This window comes from Varroa destructor, unplaced genomic scaffold, assembly GCF_002443255.2.
Source record: "Varroa destructor unplaced genomic scaffold, Vdes_3.0 BEIS01000003.1, whole genome shotgun sequence".
Classification (NCBI taxonomy): Eukaryota; Metazoa; Arthropoda; class Arachnida; order Mesostigmata; family Varroidae; genus Varroa; species Varroa destructor.
The window spans coordinates 26,804,422-26,831,385 of NW_019211456.1; the positions used below are offsets into that span (position 1 = coordinate 26,804,422).

Here is a 26,964-nt window from a genome sequence, read left to right on the forward strand (position 1 = left end):
ACGCGTGCACGCACATGACAATGCTGATCAAGCGCATAGAAGAAGCTGTTGCACAGTCCGATAGTTGAACGAAAATACAGATGTTTGTTCCGATAACGCTGTAAGCCTATTGGGAAAAATAACCACAAGCCTGGCTATAGACAGACAGTACCTCTTCTGCTGGCAGCCAGTCAACCAGGCATCCGTCTGATAGAACAATGCCAAACGGCGATAGCGGACGTGAAACCTAAACGAGAAGTAACCCATAGGACCAATATACGAAATTCTGAGGTAAGGCAGCACTACAGCGAAAAATGAACAACTAATGGGCAAACATTTGCGTTTGCTCGCCTGTACGAGAAAGGTTTAGTGTATCCGTTAGCCTAGTTATTTAATGAGTCTGGTAATAGGAAATCAGTGACGACGACGTTATCTTTCTATATATATATATATATATGGAATATCTAATGTTAGAAAACCTACGATGTGCGGACAGAATAAGGAGAAACTCGATTGCCAATGCTTGCGGGTAGAATATTCCCGACTCTTTAAAGATGATTAAATGGGAACACTTGAATGGCGTCATCATCAATATTCGTACGATACTGCTTTTTCCCAGTCGTGTCGTTCAACTCTACGTCTAAATGAAGCATCATCAAATATCTATCGTTCAAACAGTTACTGAGAAACGAAAATTCGCTTTTGCTTAATAGTGATACAAGCGAAACATTCCAGATAGGTATCAACTGCCTTCATTTTTAATAGCAGTCTGACAAGTGCAATGTAATATAATCAGTGACGGATCACACTGTCAGATCAGGTGTCGTTAGCCCTCCGCTGCAATGACGCACAAAATATTGGACCCGTTTATATTCCGAAAATTATGCTTTACTAAATGACAACACGCGCAAGTAAAGCATAGTTGCGATATTTAGGTTGTCCAATACAAGTTGATACGTAACTCCCATTTTTGGCACTAAAATCAGCCTTTTTAAAGGTGTCAACGTTGACATCTACCAAAAGTTGAGCTCCGAATATTTGACAGTCCAATACATATGTTTTAATAGGAACCTTCTCAGAGACAAATACAGGGACCACGCAGTCGATTTATTACAGCTGAGTACTCTAGACCTCGTACGGTACATGCAGTATATTTGTCGAAAATTAAGCTCCTTTCATTATTGTCAATATTTAGTCTTTCAAGTTTCACTACGCGAAAGCGGTTGGCGTAGGTCCAACTACTGTGGGTATTAACACGAAGTCCATAACTTAAAGTATCTGCCTGGTAATCTTAGGGGACGTTGTGGTATAGGTTCGAATCCCAGCACAGACAGAGTTTCGCTTCGCGGTGGAAGCCAGCCTTACGGTACGCCAAACGGCGATACCGGAAGGAAAACTCGAAACATATAGGGTTATAATACCAAAGAACGCGCTCTTGTTGTTACTTCATTTGCAACATGAAATCGGTAGCGTTATTGTTCGACAATTTCGAGCGATTACCCTCGTGCATGCGATACTGCCCTACAATTGTCAATGAAGAGATAAGTGGGAGAAGCGTTTTCGCCGCTTTTTACTGTCTGCTCATGTGCGTGCCTAGCCCACGATGCAGCAGCTGAGACTACGTAACCGACGTAGCGCGATCCCGTCGTTTCGTTTTCTTAGCTTGCAAAAAGCCACCGGCCCAGCCACACCGATGGTCTCGGAACATCGGTGTGGCTGGGCCGGTAGGCTGTTATTTTCCGCATTCGCCGGATATGATAAGAACTTGCTATGACCTAATAAATTTTACGACAATTACATTATCATTTCTGATTCATATGTCAATAATCGACTATTTAGGTCAAAGTTACCCGAAATGAAAATTTAGAATAGTAGTTCATCGTACAGTAAAATAATAGTAATAACAACAAAAACTATGATCTATTATCCTGTGTCAACAAAGTTATTATTACTATTTATTGTAAATGAAGCCCATCAGATTTATTCCGTGTGAGCTTTCAATATTTTTCAAAGGACGGGGCATATGGCAAAAGATACACTCCGCTGAATTGTACAAGCATCCCGTAAAGTCTGAGTGCATTAGTATGGTACTGGATGAGCATCATTTGGGATCAGTAAATATTTACCAAATGAGTCTTCGAATTTGTTCTGGTTATATTATTCGTTGCTTTAACTTATGCTGACCGTGGTCTGAATGGTACCTTTGTCAGTGATCACAATTCGCAATGATCCTCCATTTGTTTTATCGTCATAAAACTTCTACAGTCCGGGAAGCAGCTGTAAGGGATAACGAAAAACGTTTACTCCAAAGGTAGCAACTTGTGCTGCCATGTAGATTTTTAGGACACTGGAAAAGATCTCCTGAACTACCTCAGTTGCTACAGTTCCTTTAAAAAACTATCCTAATGATAATAGTATTTTACTGAACTCATACAGTTATAGTGTAGATCTACCGTTTTCTATTAGATAGGATTACGGCCAGACAAGAGATAAGAGAGTTTTCGATAAATACGTTTGTCATATGCTTAACGCAATGTTGATTATAGTCAAGGTTAACGTAATTTTTAATTTTATTCGTCTCATGCAGAAGCAGAAAACTGAATCGCGTTTTTCTTTTTTCCAGCCGGCTTTTTCGAAAAGTACGAATTTTCGAACAAATCCTCAATCGGGGCATTTAATCCTTTCCCTTTTACGAACTACCGATATGGCGTCAAATGATTTTAGGTTCAACAAACGTCGAACCGGTGTTGCTACTTTAGTTGATAATTCTCGGTATTTTCTGCTATCTATTGCGTATGTTTGCTATATTTTCTAAATAGAGAACAGAAAATATTTCTGCTTACGTTATGCTGTGAGGTTTGTGTGACCGCCACGTGGGGCATTCCGACACTTAGCTGACTGCAAAACATTGCGCTCCTAATGAATGTTTGCGCCATAGCTATATTATTTTTATCACTTTAATAACACTGAAAATAGTTTTAAGAAGAATAAAAGCAGTTGATTAATAGATTTGTAAACATAGATGGAGTTCTACAAATAACTTCTCAGAAAAATGGGCGTTTTTTGATCGAATCGTAACGTCTTTCGCATGTTTTTTGTGGCTGATCCCCTCTGGTGCTGTCGGTCGATAGCATTTGAATTGCAGTTTTGCTATCCGCTGATCTCAACAGTGATCGATTAACGCGTTCAAATGAACCGTCTCTGCATCTTTCGTGTGTCTATACACTATGATGCCGAAGGGGCAACATCTACATGAAGATGCTCGAAGATGACGATCCAGTGTTCTATGGCCACTGCTTACAAGAGATACATACAGAGAGGGACGTAATTAACTAGCCTGTAAGACCAAACTATTTCGTCTTATCTTTGTGTGTGACTAGTTCACTCATATTCGAATTAATGTACAGATTGCCATATTTCATATTGTTATCCATGTAGCGATATGACTAAAAGCAGTGATGTGTCCATGTGTCTATAAGGCTATAATCATTGACGGCCGTTGGACCAGTTACCCCTAACAGTACGATGCTGTTCGTCCGATCAGTGCAGCTGCTTGTAGTTATAATACTTCCTAGGCCTAACTTGGATGGAAACAACGTCGATATTTGCAGAACCTATTTCACATGAAATCAACAGGCAAGTGACCTGTACACAGTGTAAGGTTGCCGTCCTGCTGCCACAAGGTCTATAGCCGCCGAAAGCAAACTCTATATTATTGAATATATACGAGATCCATACAACCCCGGAGAACAGCCTAGAGGTCCGGGAGAATTCGATCTAGTAAATAAGCACTTTCTGTATGCATTGTTGTACCGACGGAGAAGTTACCATGGAACATTTCTATATAGAAAACTATTGATTCTATTTAAAAGTTTTGTCTGTCAGTATAATATCACAATGAGTATCTCGATTATTGGAATCAGTAGTAAATAAAACTTTGAATACGGGTTAGGCCCTTTGGCATAAAGCTAGTACTGTGGGATCTGTTTTTCAACAAAGTTGATTAACCCTGTTTCAAAAAGGACAAGAAGCTTTCGTTAAATACGCATTCCGAATTATTATAGGCTAAGGAGCCCAGCACTGCTTGCGATAGCCATTCGGGTAACCCACCATACCACACATAGGTTGCAAAATGGAGAACATTTCTGTAAACATTTGGAAAATTGTGTTATACTCCTGTGACGTCGCGTTACCTCGCCGTCAGCAGTGTTCTACTTACATTTAATATTCTGTATGGACTTCAGACCGTACTGCTCAACACAAAGCATACATTTTCGTTTGCTCTCTAAATTTAGCAGTGGATAGGAAAAATTAAGGCAGGGGCGAATATCTCTAACTCCCGTAAGATAATGCCACTTGTCGTTACGTGCACACTTTTTGTTTGTGCATTTTTTCGTTTAGTAGACAGAACGCGATAAATTTTAATTCAATACGATCTCAGACGAAAGCATCGTTCGATCCTGATTCAATTAGTTAGCATGACAGAATTTTGAAATCGTTCAAAATATGTCACAAATAAATATCAATGACATCACTTCAAATGTTTCTTCGTTTTTTTTTTTATTTTCGTGCTTTTAGCCCTAAATAACCCCTCGTAGGCATTGGCCAAACGGAGACCCATTTGCCTACAGTGTTGCAACAACGCTCTACGCCAGTCTATCCTTTCTTGATAGTGTTGAAACATGGTATAAAATGGATAATACGTGTAGAGATACTTTGCCCTACAACAGGTACGTTCCAGAGTAAAAATGTCTCTTTTTTTTTCCTACTTTTTAACAATGAGCTAGCATTTGCTTGCGGCACCAGCTTCTCTGCATCTTGAAGTATCACTCGCATTTAGGCAATAAGCAAGCTCACTAAATCAACTCATGCTGAAAATGATCGGCCGGAAGAGTCCGAAGCAGTTCGGCTGCACGCAAAATAACTGTCAAAAATTCAATTTTGAATTATGTAAAAAATGCTTAAATAATGAAATCATTGAAACTAGATAATAATACAACATTCTGCCTAAAGTTATATTTTTTAGTACATCTGCTTTTAGGGAAATCTTCAACTGATTAACTAACAATTATGAGATCTAGTCGTCCACTGATACGCCAAAGCTGTAGTTCGATTATCTCTAATTAATAAAGCGTAAATGTATCAAATATTAGCAAGGCAGCGTACTGAAGTAATCGAAACAAGTTTCACTTTTATCGTCTCTGTCAGACGCAAAAATGCATACATGTAATATAAATATACTGACAACAAAGATAGAATAATAGAGAAATTCTTCTTATTTGCTTTATTTTCGCGTCGTACCTGCTTCGCCACTGCTGTGCAATTGATGAACAACGCGTAATTTCACACAATTTACGCAGCAACGATATAAGGGCACATAGTAGTGGCAGAAGAAGACTGAAGACATTCGATTTTATGGCGCGCGGACAATTAATCTGCGCAAATCAAGTTATCATGCAGCTGGACCGTATTTCAGATCAAGTCATTATTTTCCCTTAGTGGCAGGCGTTTGAGAAAATGAAAAAAAAAAACGTGAAAACGGCAGATAGGTATTGATGTTTATAAGAACATTTATTTATGGTGTTTATTTCTGCATTGCAGTTTTTGTTTTTATTATCTGTACGCATAACGAGCGAGCGAATACTTTTAGACAAGACGGTACTACTTAGCCACACATGGCACTGCAGGCTTCCGACGCTTCTGAATGTTTCCCAGCCCGTGACAACACATTCAAAGCAGACTTTTGAGGTTTGGATTTGCCTGTTCTACAAAAATAATTTTCCAAGTGCATGTTTCTTTTTTTTTGCTATTAACTTATACCATATCAATATTTGTGTTAACGCCAACGAGATGTACGCTTTCAAATGATGTTGTGACTTAAGAGTAATAAAAGCAATGCAAACCTGTATTGTATATTTCTTTCTGGTCGCAATGGTCCCATGATCATGGCTACCATTGCCACATACTTAAAGTAGCCCTAATCGTGTAAACGATTCGATATTCTAAATTAGAGAATGAATTAATAATGAAGCATGCCGATTGTCGGCTTGTATTAGTTGATCATTAGGACAATAATGAAAATTGCCGATTTTCCTTTTATAAATAAATCAGAAGCTCCTGCTGCGTTACGATAGATATTCACACTACTTATACAATTGGTTTTACTAGCAGTACTTCTAAATACACTGTAACACTGACATAACGACATACTTTTAATAATAATAATAATAATGCAACAGTTTGGACACGACATGAATGACTGTAATCCTCTCTATTAAATCAAGTACTGAATAAACAAAGGTGACGTAGTTCTATGAAGCACAAAGCAAATCTTGCCGTTTTTGACGACGGCCTTCTAAGACCTTTGCCTTTAATATATTTCTGTTACTAGGCATTTGAAAATAATTATACGAAATTGTTTGAGAGACCTCAATGTTAGCCCTTGAAAACAGCTAACAAAAATCCCAGGATCATGAAACTAGCGTTTTGTAATTGTTTCATATAATTTTGACCACTTTCTGTTCTAATGGTGCCGGACCTAGATACTTTGCTCATCAGATAATGACCACGCGGCATTGTAAGTCTGAGACATACGTGCCATAATCATTTCTGCACAAATATTCAGATCGCATTTCACAGCGAATAATAAAAGCTAATAAATATGCATCTCGGCTTCTATGAACCGTGTCGCCGTTAGATATTCCATCAGACGGCTGGCTCCAAGCATAAAACGAGGCCTATCTATGTCCGGAGTTAAGCTCAGATCGCAATGTGTCCTTAAAAGATAAACAGGCAAATACTATGTTATCACCCACAGTAGATATGCGCCTGTTCGAAGGCAACTGAAAAAGAGTAATGATATTTGCACCCATATGATTACAAGATCGCGTTCTTGCAATGTTAATGCGTTTCGAGTGCGTTCATGCAATTTCGAGTTTGTGCTGTACGAACCTTTCGAAATATCGTATGTTTTCGACATGATAATTAAATTTTTCAAGTATGTATCTACGGTAGTAATACATACATACATACATAAAGGACATAGTCGATATAAGGTACTACCGTTTATGCGTATGACAAACTGCCTGCTTGAACGCTTAGATAGATACTTGGCATCTATGAATCTGGTATCAGCGAATTCAAATTTAACCGCCATCCTAGTAATCTTGGCGTCTGCTGTTAATGATTGTGTCATAACGTGTAGGCACGTTATTTAGCCTACATTAACGTCGTTGCGTTTTCTACGAATAATACATATACTCAGAATTAGTCCCAAAGATCGTCGATAATATCGATATGTAGCCGGCGCTGGAGCCTATCAGCTATAGGTAAAGCTGTAAGCGTCTGTTTCATGGCGTTAGTCAACTTCATCATGGAAAATATAAATAATATTTTATCAGACTGATATTATTTTAAATAAATTTGTCATGGTGCCATTTTGTCGTGTGGTGGACTATGTCAGAAGGAAAAATTTTAGCAAACCGCTGTGCTACAGCTTGAATCAGTCTAATACGTTATAAAAATGACTAGGCACAGCCTAATGCTCTACAGTGTTCTAAACTTTTAAGTTGTAAATAATATCTATTAACACTATTCAGGAGGCCTTATTCCTTGATAGTTTATATAAATCAGTTCTACGTACTTAGTGATTAGGTCAAGTGTGGCTGAAATGTAGAGTATCCTACCTAACAAATGCACTTTATAGGTCATTCGTTCATTGCAGAGCGGAGATGGCATGGGCAAACGAGCCCAATTAAATTTTTTACATACAGTTGACTACATCACTTGGGATTCAGTCAGCGAGTGTTGCCCCTCTCTTCACTATTAAATATTCAAAATATGACCTTTAGCGGCACTGTTTACTAGCATGATTATGCATATTAATGGGATATTTGCCAAACAGATATCGCGCCACAAACGGATGACATTGGAGATTACGTGCAGAATGTATGTGTCCTGCGCTGATTTTGAAAAATCGGTCATTCCTCGTTATTTATAATGGCCACGGAATGTACGCGCGTCCCCTTGCAGTTCAAAATATATTAAATAGAAGTCCTTTAGATGGTTAGATACAATCTATTGACTGGTTTTTTGATGCTTGACAAGGGATTCGATTCGTGTCTGGTTATTATTTGAAAGAATGTCTGTTTAAAGCATAAGTTTATATGGACTGCAACCAAATGAATTATACGAGCGAAAAAACGCAATATTTAGGACACATCGTTCTAAATACGAATTTGAATGGAGGCCGACCCGAACATACGAAGGTTGCCGAACCCGCTAAACATGATTCAAACTTGAAAACCAGATGAAATGCAGTAGCTCATTCGTTGGACTGCCGTCTTGCTCATAAAGTTAAAATAGCTATAGTCAGTCCGAGTCTTTTTGTGTTGGAAGCTAGAAGCATCCGTGTACCACGTATAAGAGCTTACAATTATTTTGTATCTGTCAGGCATACGAAACAAATTTGCATAAAAACACCGTTGAATAAATGATTAGCACCGCAATGACTTAGCAGTCGATGTTGCCAGAACAGCCTCACCTATGGAAAGGAAAGGTTTGCAATGAAAGAAATTGAGTAAAACGTTTGATTCTTAGGTAAAAATTGGCCTTTATTTGCGTGCACAGAATAAGCATACGACTAAAAATGTAAACTAGAAGATGAAGCGGGATACTCATTCGGATAGATTCCAAGTTTCTATACAACGTAATCTAAGACTCATTACGTACTCTTGACGTACTGGAAGGATATATACCCTGTAATCTACTAGTTGATATCGAATGTATCTTTATTTGGTATAAGTGTACAGATATACGAGTAAAAATGTGCCGTGTTATCGATCCGTTATCGTTCACTAACCCTGCGAAAATCATTTGCAAGTTAAGACTCGTTGCCTGTTTCCTTGCCGTTCGTAAACTTTGTGGCGATTACCCGGGCGCTTCCGAGAAATGAAACGTTTGGCTGACGTACAAATATTAGCCATAAAACTACAAGAAAAAGTTTGAGATCGAGTAAGCAACTTAGAATAAAAAGAACGGATCGTCAACACGAAGGTTCTAATTTACGACCCAAGTTTCACCGTTTCTCAAGTTCTTGTTAAGAAACAGATGAATCGCAAAAAATGCAATATATCAGACGAAATCGTAATTGCCTATAGACAACCCAGATAGGTCTGTTTGTGTATAATATGCCGTAGTCCACAAATATTCGCAATAATATTAATATAGGCTGAGACATTGATTATGATTGATTATAATTGACACAATGCATCTAAGCATGGCACGGTTTCATATCTATTGCCTCTCCAAGAAGGGCTACTATATATGACAATATATATATATATGCATACAATATATATGCGTATGAGCACTATATCATAGTAAAACATCACTTGTCAGATGATACGTGTCAATTTTGTGCGTTAGGTAAACAGAGAATCGAACCCCTGGGCCATCCTCTGGGTATTTGATAACTTCGATACGCAAACCGTGTTACCGGCAGTCGCCCCTGTTATTGTTTATGCCCTCTGCTAACACGCTCATCACCAGCCACCTTCAAAGACGTAAAAGCTGTCTCGGATTGCTGCTGCTGTTTCGTGATGCGGCGATGCCGTTTGTCGCTAATCGCGGCGGCGCATGATCATTATCGATGGGGTAATGTGGTGCTGACTTTTATAACGGCTTTGTGATGATTGTCAATGTTCTATGTGCTGTCTGTACAGAACAAAGAGTATACATATATATATATATACTCTTTGCCTGCTTCTTCTATACATTGTTCGTCCTGCCGATGTGCTATCGGTACATCAGTGCTATTCAGTCACTCACTGTATGCCGGTTGCTGTCTCGTTCATCGGAAACTCGATCGACAATTTTCAGCCGCTCGTTTCTGTATCAGCCGAGCCGTTGTATCCAGCGATATGACAATATTTAACTTCGAGCATCAGTTTCTATGATACTTCTGTTAAAAAGGCAAAAGGTGATAGAGGTGAGCGCCGTTGTGATAGCAACGAGGAAAACAATGCCGAACGTAAACATGAAAAAGCATTATTTGATCATTTAACTAAAGCAAACAATCTATACTACAGTAAGGTAGCAAAAAAGGTAAGTGCTCTGCAATGACAGTCATAACACTGTAGAACTTACATTGGAACGGGATATTTTAAGACTTTCCAGATGATATCGAGCCCAGAAAACTGTATCAAGTAACCTGACGGCGTCAAGCCATAAACGAAATGGCGGATCGTTATTTTGAGATTAAGTGTATTAAATTTAGCCGTTTAGCTAAATAACAGGAACATACCAATAGTGTCCTTTGTGCCCATCAGGATTATACAAGTGCCCACTGAAGGAAAAAGCCCAGTCTGTTACTTACTGTATATCAATGTACGAAGATACCTTGGTCGAGCACAGCTAACTAGCAATGTGAACGAAAATTCGCATTGTTTCAGACAAGTTATTATAAATTATTACTATCATCGTACACAACCACGTATCTTTGTTAAAGATCGACGTCCCATAGCGTTGGACAAATGATGATTTGAATCCCACTTTGAAAAAAATCCTGCCAATAACTCCATAATTTTTAGCCGGCGTTCCGTCTTGCCAATCTGTGGACGTCTTTCAGGGATAAAACGTCAAGGCCTCGTCAACCAGTATAGTAACATGATTACTATTTGTATGCATCTGAATGCGTTAATCGAAACTCATTGGCTCGTTTGGGCAAAGCTATTGACCCGCTGCTGTATATTTTACTGATTCTAGTAATTTAGCCAAATTGGCAAGTAGGTCCTGCAGATAGATTGTTTTGTTTACGTTACATTAGGTTACTCTACATCGCTTTTTTCCTGACACACAGATTATAATAATAATACCGATAATAATAATAATTATTATATGGGTAATTATGCGCCCTCATCTAGCGGTAATTATCGCGTCTTTAGAGCACAGCAGGTTCCACAGCAAGCACCGCGGTTATTTTTAGCGGTGAGAAAAGGTCAACTTTAGTCGTGTTGGGACAATGGCAGAAAAGATGATACATTTCAGTGTTAAAAACGACAACGTAAGGGTACACAATATATAATTTCGATCGTGTTAAATCAGGGGCCTCCTTAACAATAATATAGCTTAGTCGCAAAATGACATCACTTGGGTGATCGATGGAAACGGATCATTGACCGGATACAAGAACGATCTAGCCGTTTGCGATTATTATCATTATGCTTCAGTAAGTCAGGTAAACCACAATTAAGGTAAATGCGCCAATTAGACAGATCTTCATATGCATCCGTTTATCAAGACATATAGTAATAACATTTTCGTGGCAATCGTCTTCGTTTTGTGAACGATCTTTTGACTTCTACCTAAAGATAAAGTATGGCCGAAAACCTTCTGAACCCAAACGGCACAGTATAATTTTAGTCATTCCAATGCACCCTACCCCCTTCGCCAGTTTTTCCCCCGCAGCTCAAGCGTAGCCAGCTTAAGAAAAGAAGACAATTATATCCATTTGGACAATTCCATCTGGCTAATCCACCATAGCAGTTTGCCTAATATCTGTAATAACATCGATGCGGTACCGTGGTCTCTGCGCTGTTGCTGTGTAAACTACAGTGAATTGGTTTTCTACTAATCTATAGGGTATATATGTGTTTATGTGCACGTGCTAGGCGCAACAAGATGCGGACTGTTTGGCGGCGGACGTCTTGTCGTCCTAGTGTTCGGAATTGAATTTTGTATACGCTTCGTGGAGACATAGTCAGTCGACAGAAGATACGGATAATTTTTGAGGTTATATAAGAAATAGATGGATTGCATTGTCAGTCCGAAGAAGCTATCGTTAGATTATAGCCGTCCTTAGTTAATAGGACGGGTACTCGAATTGTCACTTCAGAATTTTGCGAAAATGCCAAATAATATTTTTCTTTTATGCTAAACATCAACAAAACGTGACGATCAGTCTTATAGCTATAATGAATTTCGACTTAATAGAGTAGAAAAAACATAAGTTTTGCGTAGAGAAATAAGGAGCCTTTGCTGTAAACGCCAGACGGGTCTTGTAAGATAACGTGCGTCGTGAGAGCGCATAAAAAGTACCCCTAAAACTGCTTTATTAGGAGAACCACCTAAAGAATGTGTGGCTATAGAACACGAATTTTAGGTCTAATACCTCTTTAATTAAATGAGAAGAAAGAATAGCAGGCGTATCAAGTCGAAGCTGGCTGGCGAGTACATGGGCATTAATAAAATGGAAATGGTAAACATATGAAAGAAATGTGGCAGTACGAAGGAGGTCAACATTGAAAAGTAAGAAAGTCAGCTTACGTATTGGTTCTAGGGCCTTACATATTCATCCTTCATTGTAAACTGTTTAAGATCTCAGAAGATGACATCCATGGAACTATCGTTAACGCGAATGACATCTCGGTGCTTCGATCGGATCGAGCATGCTAGGATAGCTCATGATATACAGACCGCTGTCGAGGAGTTTACTCAAGCCTGTGCAGTACTTGGTCCTGTGATTAATGCGACACTTGTACTATTTCATTTTCTTTCGATACACAACGCGTCACGCATGGTAGGACTAAACTCCTCTTATGCCCGATCATCTGATACTGGTTGATAAATCCTCACCGGAACGAAAACTGACCAACTCGTTTGACTACTCAGGCGCCGTTTCTATTGCGGTTAAGTTGACTGAAGAAGATTGGCGTTTTGGGTAAACATCCCCCAAACGTTTACAATCGCAGTCTTATTATTTAGGACATCTCTTTCCCTTGTAGCCCCGTCGTCAGAAGCTATAACTTCCACTCTGCCAGGTTTGAAATTACGTTGGTGACTGACGAATCTGTAATAGTATTTATGCCTGCCGCTTACCGTTCGCTTGGCACCCTGACGAGGTTCGAGCACTCAGCTCTGTATCAGAGTTCATGAGAGAGATTTGAAAGCATATACATAGGATATAAATTGTTAGTTAATTCTGTCAACATTATGTAAAAACTCTGTCGTAAAATAGCCCTAATTACAATGTAAAATGTCTTACGCAATGCGGCTCCAGGTAGAAACCAAAGTTTATACTGCATGTAATACACACACGTCGTAGTAATGTCTCTTCCATACGAGCCAAAAGTTCGTGTAGCCACGTCCGAAATAAGTAAGGTTTTAACGAGAGATTTATTTTAGGCGATTCAATGTGCAGACAAACCTTTGGATATCCTTAAATCTTATATTACCAATGCGCTATAAACAATTTCTTTATTATTATTATACTATAAACACGTATTGGAAACACTCTAAAAACATTCAACAGTGTTTTGTTCAGTTGGCTACATTCCTGGGTGAACATAAAAAACATTGACGCTATTATTTAGGAGATGTGCGACAGACTTATCTTCTGATCTCTTAGATGCTCTCCCGAAGCATACACCAAAGAAAAACGTTCGTTATAGATTCGTTGCAACTGATGTCGATTGAACGTAAGGCCTCACCTATACGCAGATTATTAGGCCAAAAATGAAAGTTATTATTGGTCTTTGCGAAGGTCGCCAAGTGCAACAAATATATGTAACCCCTAATGTCGGCCTAATGTCCGGGAAAGTCTTCGAACTCCGTGTTAGTGCATAGGTTAGAGCGTAAACGATATGCCGTCAGAACCTTACAAGTTAACTTTTTCTGTGAATACCATTTAAAAGTGATGGGTAAGAAAAATTAATTATGAGAATCATTACACCTTTCACGAAACGAAATGAATGCCCGATAATATTTCAGTTGATCATAAAAATAAAAACTACTTATTTGGAATTGAATTGTCCGAAAAGTTCGAACTTAGCTCGATTCATTGCTATGCTAGTCTTTTATCATATCCATTGCATTTATGGAATGGCCTATGCTGTTGTAAAGAGTGGAAGTTAATATAATTTTACAATATAAATGAATACCTGAGCCAAGATTTGTGTTTTTGTCCGACTGCAAGAACATTTGGAATGTTATTCGATATCTGTCTATAGCAATGTACATTGTTATCGTGAACTCGAATTCACTAAATCGATAGTGGTATTCTCGATCGACTTTAGCGCCCTGTTCGGACTTCTAATAATAAATAAAACAAAGCATTGTTGTCGACGCTACAGCTCGATCCATTATTACCCTCACAGGAACTGCATAGGTATAAAAATCCAATGTCAGACGAATGTTTACTCAAACGACTGCCGTGGTACTAACAGCAAGGCTTGTCCGTGGGACAAAAATGGCGGAAAACTACGGTCAACAGCAAGTGCCCCAATCGATTGCGCCTTCAGTTAGATATGAAATTTCTGAAAAAGACCAGAACACTTTCCTTACTGGCTTACTGGATAGAAACGAGTCCTCCGTAGTATCAGACTGCCCTTTTTTGAAGACCTCTCAGCCTTCCCCAAAAGCCAATACGCCTATTATGGACAAGCCCAGCTCAATGGATACCGATCCGTCGGAACACATGCAAATGACACATGCAAACCTCACCTCCAGCACGCTAGCCTGTCATCGTTGCATTTCACAATGTCATCTTTCAGCGCCCGCACCTGTCAATCAGCACGAGGATGATCACGAGTCCACCGCAATCGAGCTTCACTACTTGAACAGGCTGGCATACAACCTGCAACGTAGTCAGGATTCTGCACATAGGACTAGAGAATGCCGATGTTCATCACCAATGTCATGCGCACGACATGAACGAAGCTGGACTGCAGCAATTACCGGAAGAGGCGTGATGCTCACTTAGAACAGGTAGCAGTAGTACATTGTAGATATATCGACAACGAGGCAGAGAAAGTCAACCTTGACTCTACAGTCCGCTGTCCACTTCATAGTAAACACTTTTCACTACATGAATCGGATAAAGATTCAGTTTAGGTCGGTAGTGATAATTCAAGATTAGAAAACAGGTTTTTCTTCGAAAACATAGTACGCTGAAATTCATCGTCTTCTATTACCGCTTCTATTGTCAAGCGTAATGCTTTACGATGCGCATGTTTGACTGCTCATTTGTTATCCCGCTGTCAAAGGGTTTTTTTTTTTTAATTTTTTGACCCAATAAGTTTCAATTCGGCTTTTATCAGTGACGAACACGAAGCGCCGCCAAGATGGTCAGCCGCGAATTATATGAAATAATTTTATTGTATTTTGACGTTCTGCTTTGTAGCCAACAAACATTTCTGTGATTCAACGCTTCGTGGACTTTCGATAGAGTGATAATCTGCTATCGGTCATTAAACACCTACGCAACGAATATGCGTTAACGCTATATGTGCCTATAACAGATTCGAAATAGGCGTATATAAAACCCTATGTCATCATTGAGGTTTCGTATTTCGAAAGCAACAATAGTAAACGCTGATAGAAAACAGTTCAGTAACCTGATTTGTTCAACAGAAAATCACCTCATGATGTGGACCGCCGACAAAAAATGTACGGTAATCAAACGGATAATGAAACTAACCTAATGTTCGTTCATATTATATGAAATAGTAATTTTTGGTACGGCCGACGAACGATAAGGGCAATCTTGTGAACCCAAATAAACATGCATCTTTTACGTTTTCATCTCTTGATTTAAGTTTCGCTCCACTGGAAACGACCTGAATGCGTAAAACTTCACAGAAATCCTACTTTATCAACGCTATATTCTTTTTACGAACCCAAAAATAATTCAAGCAGGTCACTATCGAGATTTTACTGCGTAACAATAACGTCTATATTAACTGTTTGTCGTTAAGGTTTCTGTCTCCGTCAAGACATGAAAGCGCTTAGTAAGATCTAAGAATAGGCCTGATAATCAATCTGTGGGTAATTTGTAGAGCTGTAATGTCGTATCTTCTGCATTCGTTAACATCCTGCTAAATCTATTTTCAATATTTAGGTTATCCTGAGAAAATATCTCGACAAAATTCGGAATAAGCTTTCTCAGAATTCGCTAAAAACAAATCTAGAGAAGTGTTGGGCTTTATACGTAAAAAGGTTTATTTCAATTTACCTTGTTTTTTAGTTATATATACCTCTTGCATGTTTTTGGTATCTTTTCGACAACCGGAATACCATTTTTCAGAGAACTTGCAAGTCTAATCCACTTCAAAAAGTCATTTAAACATAGTACAAACAGCATAAGCAAATCAGGGTTTGGCCTGCGAAAGTGTTTAAATCCATTGACACCCAACCACTGTTGCGGGAACTACGCGATAAGGCGTGACTATGGCAGATTAGTTGAACTCAGCTTCAAAATACACTTTTACTGAGTAGCTGAACTAGTTAGTAGTTCTAGAATAAGCGGGCTACAGTGGGTCTATTGTTTGTTCCTTATTTAAAAAGTCGATTCCTCTGATTTTCGTTAAAGTAAACTTGGGCCGTTTGGCAAAAAAAAACTTTTCATGTGTAGACATGCTGTTAACAATGAGCTTACGGTTCAAAGTATAAAAGCAAAATTATCTTTGTGTTACTACAGAGACCGTTTTTTTTTCTGTAGGCTAGTCCTAATAGCAACAAAAACGGTATTCACAGACTGAAAAATTCAACCCATCTGCGCAGCTCTCCTAGCCCATTTTTGCTCCCATAGCCAGTCTCGAGTTCCCCTGTCCCAGACGCAATCGCAGCTACGTTAGCACTTCACTGCATACGTATATGTTTCAGTATATGTTGATTTATGCGACGATTCTAAGATGTACAGTGCAAACTTCGCAAACACTGTTTTCGTATGCTACGGCGGGCAGAGGAGATTCGTACGGAACTGCCGTGTATCACGTGGGGAACCATTTCTTTTCTGTTTAGACAGACTGGTACGCAGGGAAAGAGGGATGACTTTTCGTACAATCTACTACGAGGCGACGGCACAATGAATGTCTCACGGTTTTGTCGGCTATGGGTGGAAGTGGAAGATGAAGCCACCCCACAGCGCCGAATTTGCCCTCGTCCTATTGGGGCCTTCTCGATTCATTGCGAAGCTACACACTTCAATCAGTTCTGCTAGAATACTGCACTTGCGGCAAACGAAAACGGCAATCCAGCCTTCGGTTTAAGTTTAGGTGCAGTGTTTCAAAAAGCGTAAAAACAGACAAGTCCTATACTATCAACGGACTCCGCCTACTTTACAAAAACTGAAGATTTTTTGTGGTTGCATCTACTCAGAGGATAAGCCTTAAACTTATCTAACATCAATAAGGGGATAGGATTATACCTGGCACAACGATGAAGGTAAGTGGAAGGAAACGTGATTACATACATTCTATAAAGCAGACAAATGCAAGGCAGAATATGATGCATGTACACTTCTGTTAACAGATGTGTCTTATATAGTTTTTCGTGGTATCGTTAGAGTTTCTCACTAGCTCTTACCTAGAATTGATCATAGGATATGCTTTTTCCCGTAATCTTAATCCAAAAGAGTCTTGCTCGCATCATAGTATATGTAATAAGACATATTCTGCAAATGCATCTACGGCACATCGCCTTACCCTACCGTGAATGGATTGAGTTGATCCTTCAAATTTTACCTTGCTGTTTAACATTAATCTTGTATTGTTTGGCATTTTGGCAGAACCATCTTGGATAGGTGTGGCAACTTGTTGTCAGTACTATTATTATATAATTTAGTAACAAAGTATTATATAATTTATCTAACATTATTTATCTGCCGTATCTAAGGTTATTTAAGATTAAATAAATTAATTCCGGCTGCGGCAGTACTCTGTCAGTATATCGCTTACAAACAGCGCATCATCTTAGAGCCATTGGAAGCTAAAAATAAAAAGGCTGAGTCAAAATTCCGGTGCGGATCCTGTGATGGTTATCAGTAAAAGATATGCTGTATAAGTGAAGTACTGCGGTAGAAGTCATAATCCACCTCAAGTAATGGCTACTCTCTGTGTGTGTGATGAATTGACTGGAACCTATCAGTTGCAAGATAAAATAGTGATCTGTTAATCTGAGATATTGCAATACTAACAAAGTTTTCTATCATACGGATCTGGATCTATTCGGTCAAATAATTTTCCTCTTAAAATATCTATTATATACATCGATCCTTATTCGCATCCTTATATCGAAATTTCATCCTTATAGTCGCTTTTTCAATTCCACTAGAAAAATTACTAATTTCAATTGACCTGAGTGGCGTAATGAACTCTCTAGCTTGCTAGACAACTGGTCATTTAAAAAATCTAAGTAATCTGAATCTATACATTTTTTATAAGACGCAGTCCGCGAAATTCAGCGTGAGAGTTCGGTATTTAGGCAAGAGTGAACCATAGCAGAGAGAACAGAGTATTTTTGAAGTTGTGCGTGGACTAACCAAATCGTCAAAGGATAAAATAGGTCGGTTGAAGAACGTGAACCGAGAAAAGATATCCCGTACAGAGCTGTTTACCAAATTTCGAAACAATTCCAAAACCAAAGTTTACAAAAAAAAAAAAAGACGAATTTTTTTTTGGTCATACTTTTGTGACTATTTGACTAAAAAAAGAATTATCTTTAAAAAATTAGTTAATTTAAAATAACATTATATTTTATTTTCCGTGTTTTTTTTATTTTTGTGTTTACATACTTATTATTTCTGCTATTAATATTGTTATAATAAATAGTATATGTGTATTATAATGAAACTGACGTACTAAACTGTTGGTGTTACCTTGAAAACTGCTTTCCAATTCTAGTAAATACTCTTCCGATGACAATCCACCTCTAGTTTTCTATACAAACTTATACACATTTAATATTAGAATAAACGCTTATCTAGGAAGATTAAATCGTACTTTTTTGGTTTCGAATACTCTTCGCGCAGTCTACAGATCGGAAGTATCGTTATTACATGGGTTCGTGAGCACCGGCCACAGAACATTTCAGATGCTCATTTTATTAATACGCTATGCTCTACGATAATTTTTCATATTTGGAGAAGATATGTTCAATGATATGTGCGCTTTAATCCACAAAATAGACTTTGCGCAGTTCCTCAGGTACATTATAAAGCTGCATCCAGTAAACATATAGCTACGTCAGTAGCAATCGACGACCAATAAAGGCCACTCACCGTTTAACGGAGCCCAAAAAATCCTCAATGTAAAAAAACAAAAGAAATAATTTGATGCCGAAAAGCTTCAAGGTTTACAAATATTGGTAGATATAATCGATTGACTGAATAACAAATCTTTTGAGTTTTATGTTCAGTGCCGCCGTTTGCTTCAGACGTGTAACCGTTCTTATAGAACGAAGTGTGCGTACACCTAGTATCAAACCTAAACAACCTGAAACGATACGCATTGCTTGTAAAGTCTTACTCACAGCTTACTAGACAAAACCTACCTCCAGAAAATTCGTTGGGAAATGTTGGGCTAAATTTGCGTTCGTACAAAGCGCTTCGTACAATCAATATTTCATTGTTGGGCGGTTCCTTCGGCACCGAAGAATTTAGACTCCGTTGATGGAAAAATACGCGGCAGGATTTGGTGAAGATCGAATAATTCCCTGCCCGAGGCGATCAAGTACGCAGAGGTTAAAGCAGGTATGCGTTCCGCCGTTTGCTAAATTTGTAATACAGAAAGTCAGTTTGGGTTTTATGGTGCCCACAAAATTCACTTACTGGTGAAATTCGCCAGCGGCAAAATTAGATTCGTATGTGAATTTTTAGAAAGCCATTACAAATTATCATGAATCTAATATTAAAAACACCGTGAACTTCGAGCGCCTCTTAAACGTCGGTTCATGAAAATTGGCTACTTTGTACGGAGTCAGTTTATTGTATAGCTTACGTCGATTACATCATAAAAAGCCTATTTATAACAAACAAAATAGCTTTAGCCAAAAATTTTTCACCTGAATCACCTAACCAACGTACATGTACTCATGTCAGCCGTGACAACATGATAATGTAAGCTGAACGAATACAGGCGTTTCGTGATGACAAACCAACAGGACTTGTTTATTGGAGCAGCACGTAGGTTTAGTATATTTTTGGGACAGGAGTCTTGAATTGATCCGGGGATTACTCCAGGAAATATAATATCTGTTTCGTGGATAAATTTCGTGAAGAATAATTCCCCGACTGCTCGTCCCCCTGCGTTCTGCTTCGGACCCACACATTGTGTGTCTTGGAGACGTCTTACGACAGATTTCCTACCAGTTACTTAAATCTATACCAAAAGAGACGGCTGGGAGAGGGAAGGAGGGGGTAGAGAGGGCGAGATTTAGAGAAGTTGCCGGAGAGATCTGTCGGTCGAAAATGAGGATGCTGTACGCGCTGGAATTGACCGTTCGTGCTTGGCACGCATCCATGTAAAGATGCGGTTGATGACTTCTGCGACGATATCAGCCCATGCAATCTCTTGCCTGCAAAAATAGCATAAACTGTGATCGTCGACGAACGAACGAACGAATGATTAGAGTAAAAGTTTCCCATCGACTTCAGAGAAACGTCTATGAGGAACGTTTTAGTACGACAGCCATAAGGATTATTACAAAATAGTAAATACACCCTTTGTTCACGTTTAGTTAGTGACGTTTACATGCTCTTTTGACGGAAGCGAATTTCGAAATAGAGCCATATAACATTACATTTTGACATTCCAAAGACATAACCCATGCAACGATAACAAATTTCTACAACTAACCACAACTACGTCTATGTTGTATGTTGTTTTGTCTCAGTAGAAGGCGATAGAAGTGCTTCAAAATGTCAGTGGAAATGTCGATAGATATGAATGAGACAGCGATAAATCCAGACAAATGAAAGATGTGGATGAACGGAAACTAGAAAGGGTGATGAAAAATCGCGTATCGATATGAGACAGTACTAGATACAATGAAACGACCCCGGAGGAGTCATTAATTAGTTTGTAGATATTTGGCTATACAAACAAAATTCAAAGCGTTGTCGCTCTATTATCACACATATAATTTATGTAGATGTTTACTATTCGCAGGGATTTCTAAATAGCTAGCTTATGCGGCAACGGCTAGTGGTCTATGTTATTAGGTAATAACTATGTTACTGCTACAAACTGTGTTTCAGAGTTATTCGATACTGTGGTCGGCTGTCATACTCTACGCTTTTCTCATGTTATTGAGGCCTGGCCATGTAACGGCACAGGATACGTCACGGATTCATGAAAGCAATTATAGAACTCCACACTCCAGGAACTTCCGATCGGAAGACGTACGTATGACATGATGGTGCAGCTTCGTTGTCTTCAATAGGTTATTTGAATAACAGTGATAATAACGACACTTTTCATTGAATGCTATTATATATACTAAGTTAATTATGAGACCAAATCATCTCATTTCTTCTGAAATACGCCAAACACCTATTGGACTTTGGTATACTTCGACCAGCCCAATATTCATCACACACAATCTATGCACGAGAAAATATTAATCTTCGTGCGATTCTCCATTTCCCACACGTCGAGACGACAGACACATCGAGTATGCATCGTATGGCCAGAGCGCAAATGGAGAGTGGAACGATAATTGTTTTGCTGAAATAGACATTACTCTATCTATTTCTTATATCTCTTACTTCGAACGAAATCAATAAAGAAAGCAAAACGTCAAGTTGAACAACAGCAAATAGACACACACGTGATAAAACACACGGCCAGGGAGTCGGCATCACAGTCACCGCATAACATCGAACACCTATCGTTGAATAGAAGAACCAGTTTTTTGTCGCTGGCGCTCAGAAGCAAAGAAGAAGGAGAAGAACGAAGAAGATCAGCTAGTTCGCGATCATTTTGCTGATTCATTCTGACACTGGCTAAAATTGTTCTGCTTCAAATGAGAAATAGGTTCTATCGAAAGTGACCCATAATAAAGTTAACAAAGACCGAAAACAGCATAGACTTCACACAACGTACGACAGAAACAATGACAAGATGCTAAAGCATCTCTTATCAGCATCAATGTTAAAGGCGAACTCCTTCTTTGACGGTTTTCTTGAGAACGCTACAGCACACATTTAGTAGCGTATAAAGAACTGATAGCAGTAGTAAGTGGCAGAAGGAGGGAAACATGAGAAACAAAGTATAATTCACAGATTGATGCTTTTGTTTCGGGTGCCATGTTTACGCAATAAAAATCGTGCGAAGTTTTATAAAAGACGAAAAAAAAAACACAGTATCTAGTTAAAAAATGGACAACATCGATAGGGTTCTAGTTTATCTATATACTGCTTACTGTATCATTCATGCTGCCTTAAGCAACAAATGCACAGCGACAGAAAGTCTTCACCACAAAACCATTCCTTCTGTACCGCATAGAGAACTAAGAAGTGAACGCAACCATATCAGTCTCGAAAAGATATTACGATATTTTATATGAAAATTAAACGCGTTTCAAGTAACCTCAACTGTGTTTTTGATGCGGCAGAATCCTAAATCATCTAAATCAATATTAAACCTACACATTAAACATAAACATACTACTAGCGGTCACTCTCGCAAAATTTTCTAGAAGTTTATGTATCTAAATGTTATTACGTCGCCGTCGAATTTCATACCGCTGAAAATCTGGGTCTAGTTATTATAACGCCAAGTTTTTTAAGGATCGGTTAGCAATCGGTAGGTTTAGTGTTAATATTGAATAATCCCTATGATTAAAGAAGGTTATTATTGTGAACAGCTTTTTGGAAAAAAGAAAATAATAACCAGTTTCTGATCTCTCATTGAACAGGTTAGTACGAAGTTGAAACCGATAATTGGCATCAGCTAAACTGGGCTCCTTTTGAGACATTATCTAAAGACTTCAGTATGATATAATTTAGAATTGTTTACGTCATTGCAAATAGTTAAGAAAAACACGTTACTTGTAAGTACCGCCATTACAATGCAGTAATCATAGATACTTGAAAAATAGCTATTTGCTTTAGTCGAAACACCTGTAGAGACTGGTATTTGATCCCAGATGGTGCCGTCAAGTATATTAGTTATCTATATATATATCTATCGCCTGGAAAGGTGATCTGTCCGACGGCATCATCAAAAGGAGGAGAGGCGTGATCGCAGGCTTTATCAGTTTGTCGCGCGCCTTGGCCATGTCCGACCAAGTGCTACAACTTCGCGCCATAAATCTTTTGAGCCGGGGACGTTTCTTAGCGAAAAGCGAAAGAACAAGTCTACTGTGAATAATGGTCCAATGCGTCATCATCATTATTTTATTTGAAATCAAAAAATATATATATAACTACTGGTATATATATTTGTCTATAGTATAGGAGTCTTTGTTCAAAATCCGGTAAGACGAGGGTCGGTTTAGGAATAGGATAGATATCGAGTCATAGAAAGCCTCCGTAAGTAACGTCGATCAGTATATGTGCCGTCAGCTATAACTTCATTCGATTAAACATTACCATTTAAGCGAAGACGGAGTTCACGCTGAAAATATTCGTGGTGTGAGGTGTAACCATTGTCCTAATTAGTACCTGTTAATAACTCGAGCTGAAAATCATTGTACTCTATTTTTATCGCGCAGTTTATCAAAGCAGGTATTTTTATTCGTTTTAGAAAAAAACGATGCTATACTACTTGTAAGATGTTTAATTCATTTGAGCGTAAGTAGAGAATGAGTCAGTTTCAGCCTTTCATAGTTCTGAATCCTTATATCAGATTACGTATCTACTTTTTGTCATTGAAGCTCAGAGAATTGATATGTTCTCTTATATGGATTCCCGCTGCCAAGGTGAAACGGCTAACCGAATTAATGAACGGACTACGATTCGTGTTTCTACGACTGAAAATGCTTCTCTCAATAAAACTGTGACCAAACTAACAAGCATGCTGTCTATTAAGATCGGTAACAACTATATGAGACTCACGTTTTCAATATGAAACAAGATAAGACCCGCATTTAATTGCGTATCAGCAAAAATGTGAATGCTCAATAAATCGAAGTACGCAATTGATACGTTCGCAAATTGCGTACGTAGGGCCGTGGCAACTTCAATTTCGGCTACGACATTGACGATGGCCTCGGTGGCGGACAGTTCCGCCGAGAATCGGGTAATGCGGCTGGTGAACGCCGAGGCTCATACGGTTTCCGTGGAGCAGACGGCCGCTATAGGATTGTGCATTGGGTGGCTGATCATCTTGGATTTCGCGCGGCAATTGTGTCTAATGAGCCTGGTGTTGCCTCAAGCAACCCTACTGACGCGTCGTACAATGGAGCCCCTCTTGTGTACTCACAAGTGAGTTGTCCTTATTAGCTGTCTGAGAACAAATTGTTTGCCCTGATATGGATCTTTAGACCTAGTTTCTGACGCCTAGTCCGCAGTGCAAATGACCCGTGTTAGCTTTGTATAAATATAGATACTATGGACATTCTTGAAACGCAAGGCAGCTGTTGCGGTTCGTCGGACAATTAATAAACGGTAATCCCAATCGCATCGCAGGCAATGATTTATAGGGGGGTTACGAGGGTGTCCATGTTCCCTTCTTGAAAAATCGCTTGAAAATAAAAAATATTAGCCGTCATTGATGGAGCATTGAAAACGCACCGAACAGATCCATGACAATACGGGTGAGATTTGCGATTGTAGCTATGGACCGTTACTACAAACGTTTCTTAGTTCATTCAAACGGCTACGATATTTAAAACCATTAAAGATGAAACGAAACGATGCATGCATCAACTTCTGAAAATAAAATATAGTTAACTTTACCTGTATCATATCGCTAAAAATCTAATCGGTACGACGCTTTTAAAATAACTTAGCACTGAGCCCACATGTGACTTATACTAATACTTGAATTTTACGACAAGTTTAGGATACCCAGGATGCCCCGCTACGTCTATCTGGCAATACGCTATCTCAATATCAGACCACAGCAGCAGTGAGGGGAGTAAACGGGCCTGCCCCAGCCGTATTTGCTACGCCAGCAAACGCCGAGTACGAGACTCATTTCATCTTTAACCGTTAAACCCCCTGACACAAACCGTGAGTATTTGCGTTCAATAATTAAGCCTAAATAGTCTTCAACAACAGAATACAGGCTAGTCGTGAGAATAAATAATTTCAGTGGTCGGAGATATTGAACAGTCATGGTCCGTTTCTATTTGTATCCCTAAAAATGGTTCTATCCGGCAACATAAACAGGTCTACCCGGTTATCAAAACCCATTAATCTAAATTGGGCTTATGATTCGCGATTATCTTACTCAAGCGATTTGATTAGATCAACGATTGGCTGTCTGCTCTCATCGAACGCATTCACTGCACTGTAATAATAACTAGCGTAACTTGTTACTAATCAGATAAAAGAGATTAAAAATCTACATTTTATTTTATTTACAATTTTCGGCCCTTGATTTGTTGTTTTTAGGTAAAGACTCCATCAGGTTCTGATAATCCGTCTCCGAATCAACGACGAGCTGTTTTATCGGTTTTTATATCAACGCTGGGGTCTAGATACAACTATTAACTTTCGGCATAGAGGTGATTATTATTGAGCCTCTTTTAGCAGTCGACACTAAGAGACACAGAGAGTTACCAGTCGCCCGTTGGACGTAATATCAATTCAAAAAACGAAACAGTAGAAATGTGGAATCACTCGCAAATTTAATCAAAAGTGGGCTTTTCTTTTGTGTAAAATTCCATTTTTATATGCGTGATTATCAGCCTGATTTGAAGATGACGAGCAGCTGCCTGTACATATGACGTCATAAATAAGGTAAATACTGTACAGCGGACTTCGAAATTGAACGAATCGAACAATGTCTTCTGTGTACTTAACTTGATCGTCATAACTTAAATGTCATCTATTTTGATTACAGTAGACTACTTGTTCTTCATCACAACATTGCCATACGGAACAATAAAGAGATTATTTAAACACCTAACAAAGCAAGCTTTTCATTCATCGCATAGTCTTCATTTTAGATCGTCACACTAAACTTATCGCTACTTTAAATCAGCACCTCCACGACATCAGAGCATGCTTCAACGTCTTCAAGCAAGCATGATCTATGAAATGTGTTCTATTCTTACAAATGAGATTAACTCTAAAAATTTTTCCATTGTAAATTGTCGCGTCTACCTGACGCGCTGCCGTAATCCTACTTCCAATGTTCAGTTCGAGCTCTAAGGGTGATAGGCACACAGTCTCCGTGTGACAATTGTGTTCTAGATATAGATATAGTCCACTTCATATGAAAGGCACGTTAATGCGACGCAAACTCATTGAATCGATAGGTATTAGGTTTTCGTGTCAGAATCGTTAACGAGTTAGGCTTGTTTGGCAGTGGGGCTATAAGTGAACTTCAGATGGTATCTAGCTAACAAACTTCAAAAATGAAAAGTTGAATGTTCGCTAGAAAATCACATAATCGTACTAGTTACAGTTAATTGACTACACTACATTGTCTATGCTGTAGGGTTTCGCTGTAAGTTAGACGGAGAGACTAAACTGTGAGGAACGCACTATTGGCAAATGGGAAGGTTCGATGTTATCTTGTTCTGCTCGTGAACGAATGAAGTTCCTCTAATGCTTGTACTATTATTCAAATTATGCGCTTATATGATTTTAGTACTGTCGTAACAGCTTACAAATTGTCAAGAATAAACATAGAAAGACAATTTTAGAAGATTTTTCCAATATTGATCATATGATAGTGATAAAAACCTTTCATAGGCCAACCGCGTTTGATAATAACAGTAACAGAGACCTTCTGTTTCAAAGATCCGACGCTACCGCCTACCCTATCCCACGGGTTAGTGACCAACTAACTTACTTCAAACAGGCGCTTCTTATATAATAAACCCATGCCAGACGGAACTTGTTTTATATATAAAGTGTATATAGTATAACACCTCTAAACTTCCCCCAAAACGCAAACGAAGTCATGTAGGTACAGGTGGAATAGAGCAATTTTTGTACCGGTGAATCACAACAATTCACGATAGCACAAAAACAGTGTCGGGCTGGTTAGCTAGATTTTCTCTAGTTGCATCAATGCGACCCTACTGGTGTTG

The 26,964-nt window shown here is 38.8% G+C and overlaps 2 protein-coding genes across 6 annotated transcripts; one reads left to right on the plus strand and one right to left on the minus strand.

Moving 5' to 3' along the window:
- On the plus strand, positions 1-25,836 carry LOC111248095 (cuticle protein 14-like). Of its 4 annotated transcripts, none has more exons than XM_086983540.1 (5): positions 2-270; positions 21,011-21,154; positions 23,924-24,181; positions 24,762-24,931; positions 25,316-25,836. In XM_086983540.1, the coding sequence occupies exons 2-4, from the start codon at positions 21,056-21,058 to the stop codon at positions 24,912-24,914; spliced, it is 510 nt and encodes a 169-aa protein (XP_086839666.1). In that variant the 5' UTR covers positions 2-270; positions 21,011-21,055; the 3' UTR covers positions 24,915-24,931; positions 25,316-25,836. The 4 variants fall into 4 exon arrangements, 2 of the variants coding, with proteins under 2 accessions (XP_086839666.1, XP_022655594.1); XM_022799859.2 differs by lacking the exon at positions 2-270 and adding an exon at positions 16,844-17,199; XR_015323664.1 differs by lacking the exons at positions 21,011-21,154; positions 23,924-24,181; positions 24,762-24,931; positions 25,316-25,836 and adding exons at positions 3,111-3,318; positions 4,558-4,709; positions 5,340-5,887 and having other exon boundaries at positions 1-270.
- On the minus strand, positions 18,523-22,447 carry LOC147756740 (uncharacterized). 2 transcript variants are annotated; one of them, XR_015323665.1, is made up of 3 exons: positions 21,583-22,447; positions 19,816-20,328; positions 18,523-19,523 (listed from the first exon to the last, which is right to left on the minus strand). XR_015323665.1 is itself a non-coding variant. In XM_086983541.1 (2 exons), the coding sequence occupies exons 1-2, from the start codon at positions 21,744-21,746 to the stop codon at positions 20,187-20,189; spliced, it is 306 nt and encodes a 101-aa protein (XP_086839667.1). In that variant the 5' UTR covers positions 21,747-22,447; the 3' UTR covers positions 18,523-20,186. The 2 variants fall into 2 exon arrangements, 1 of the variants encoding a protein (XP_086839667.1); XM_086983541.1 differs by having other exon boundaries at positions 18,523-20,328.
- Positions 25,837-26,964: the final 1,128 nt, after the last annotated feature.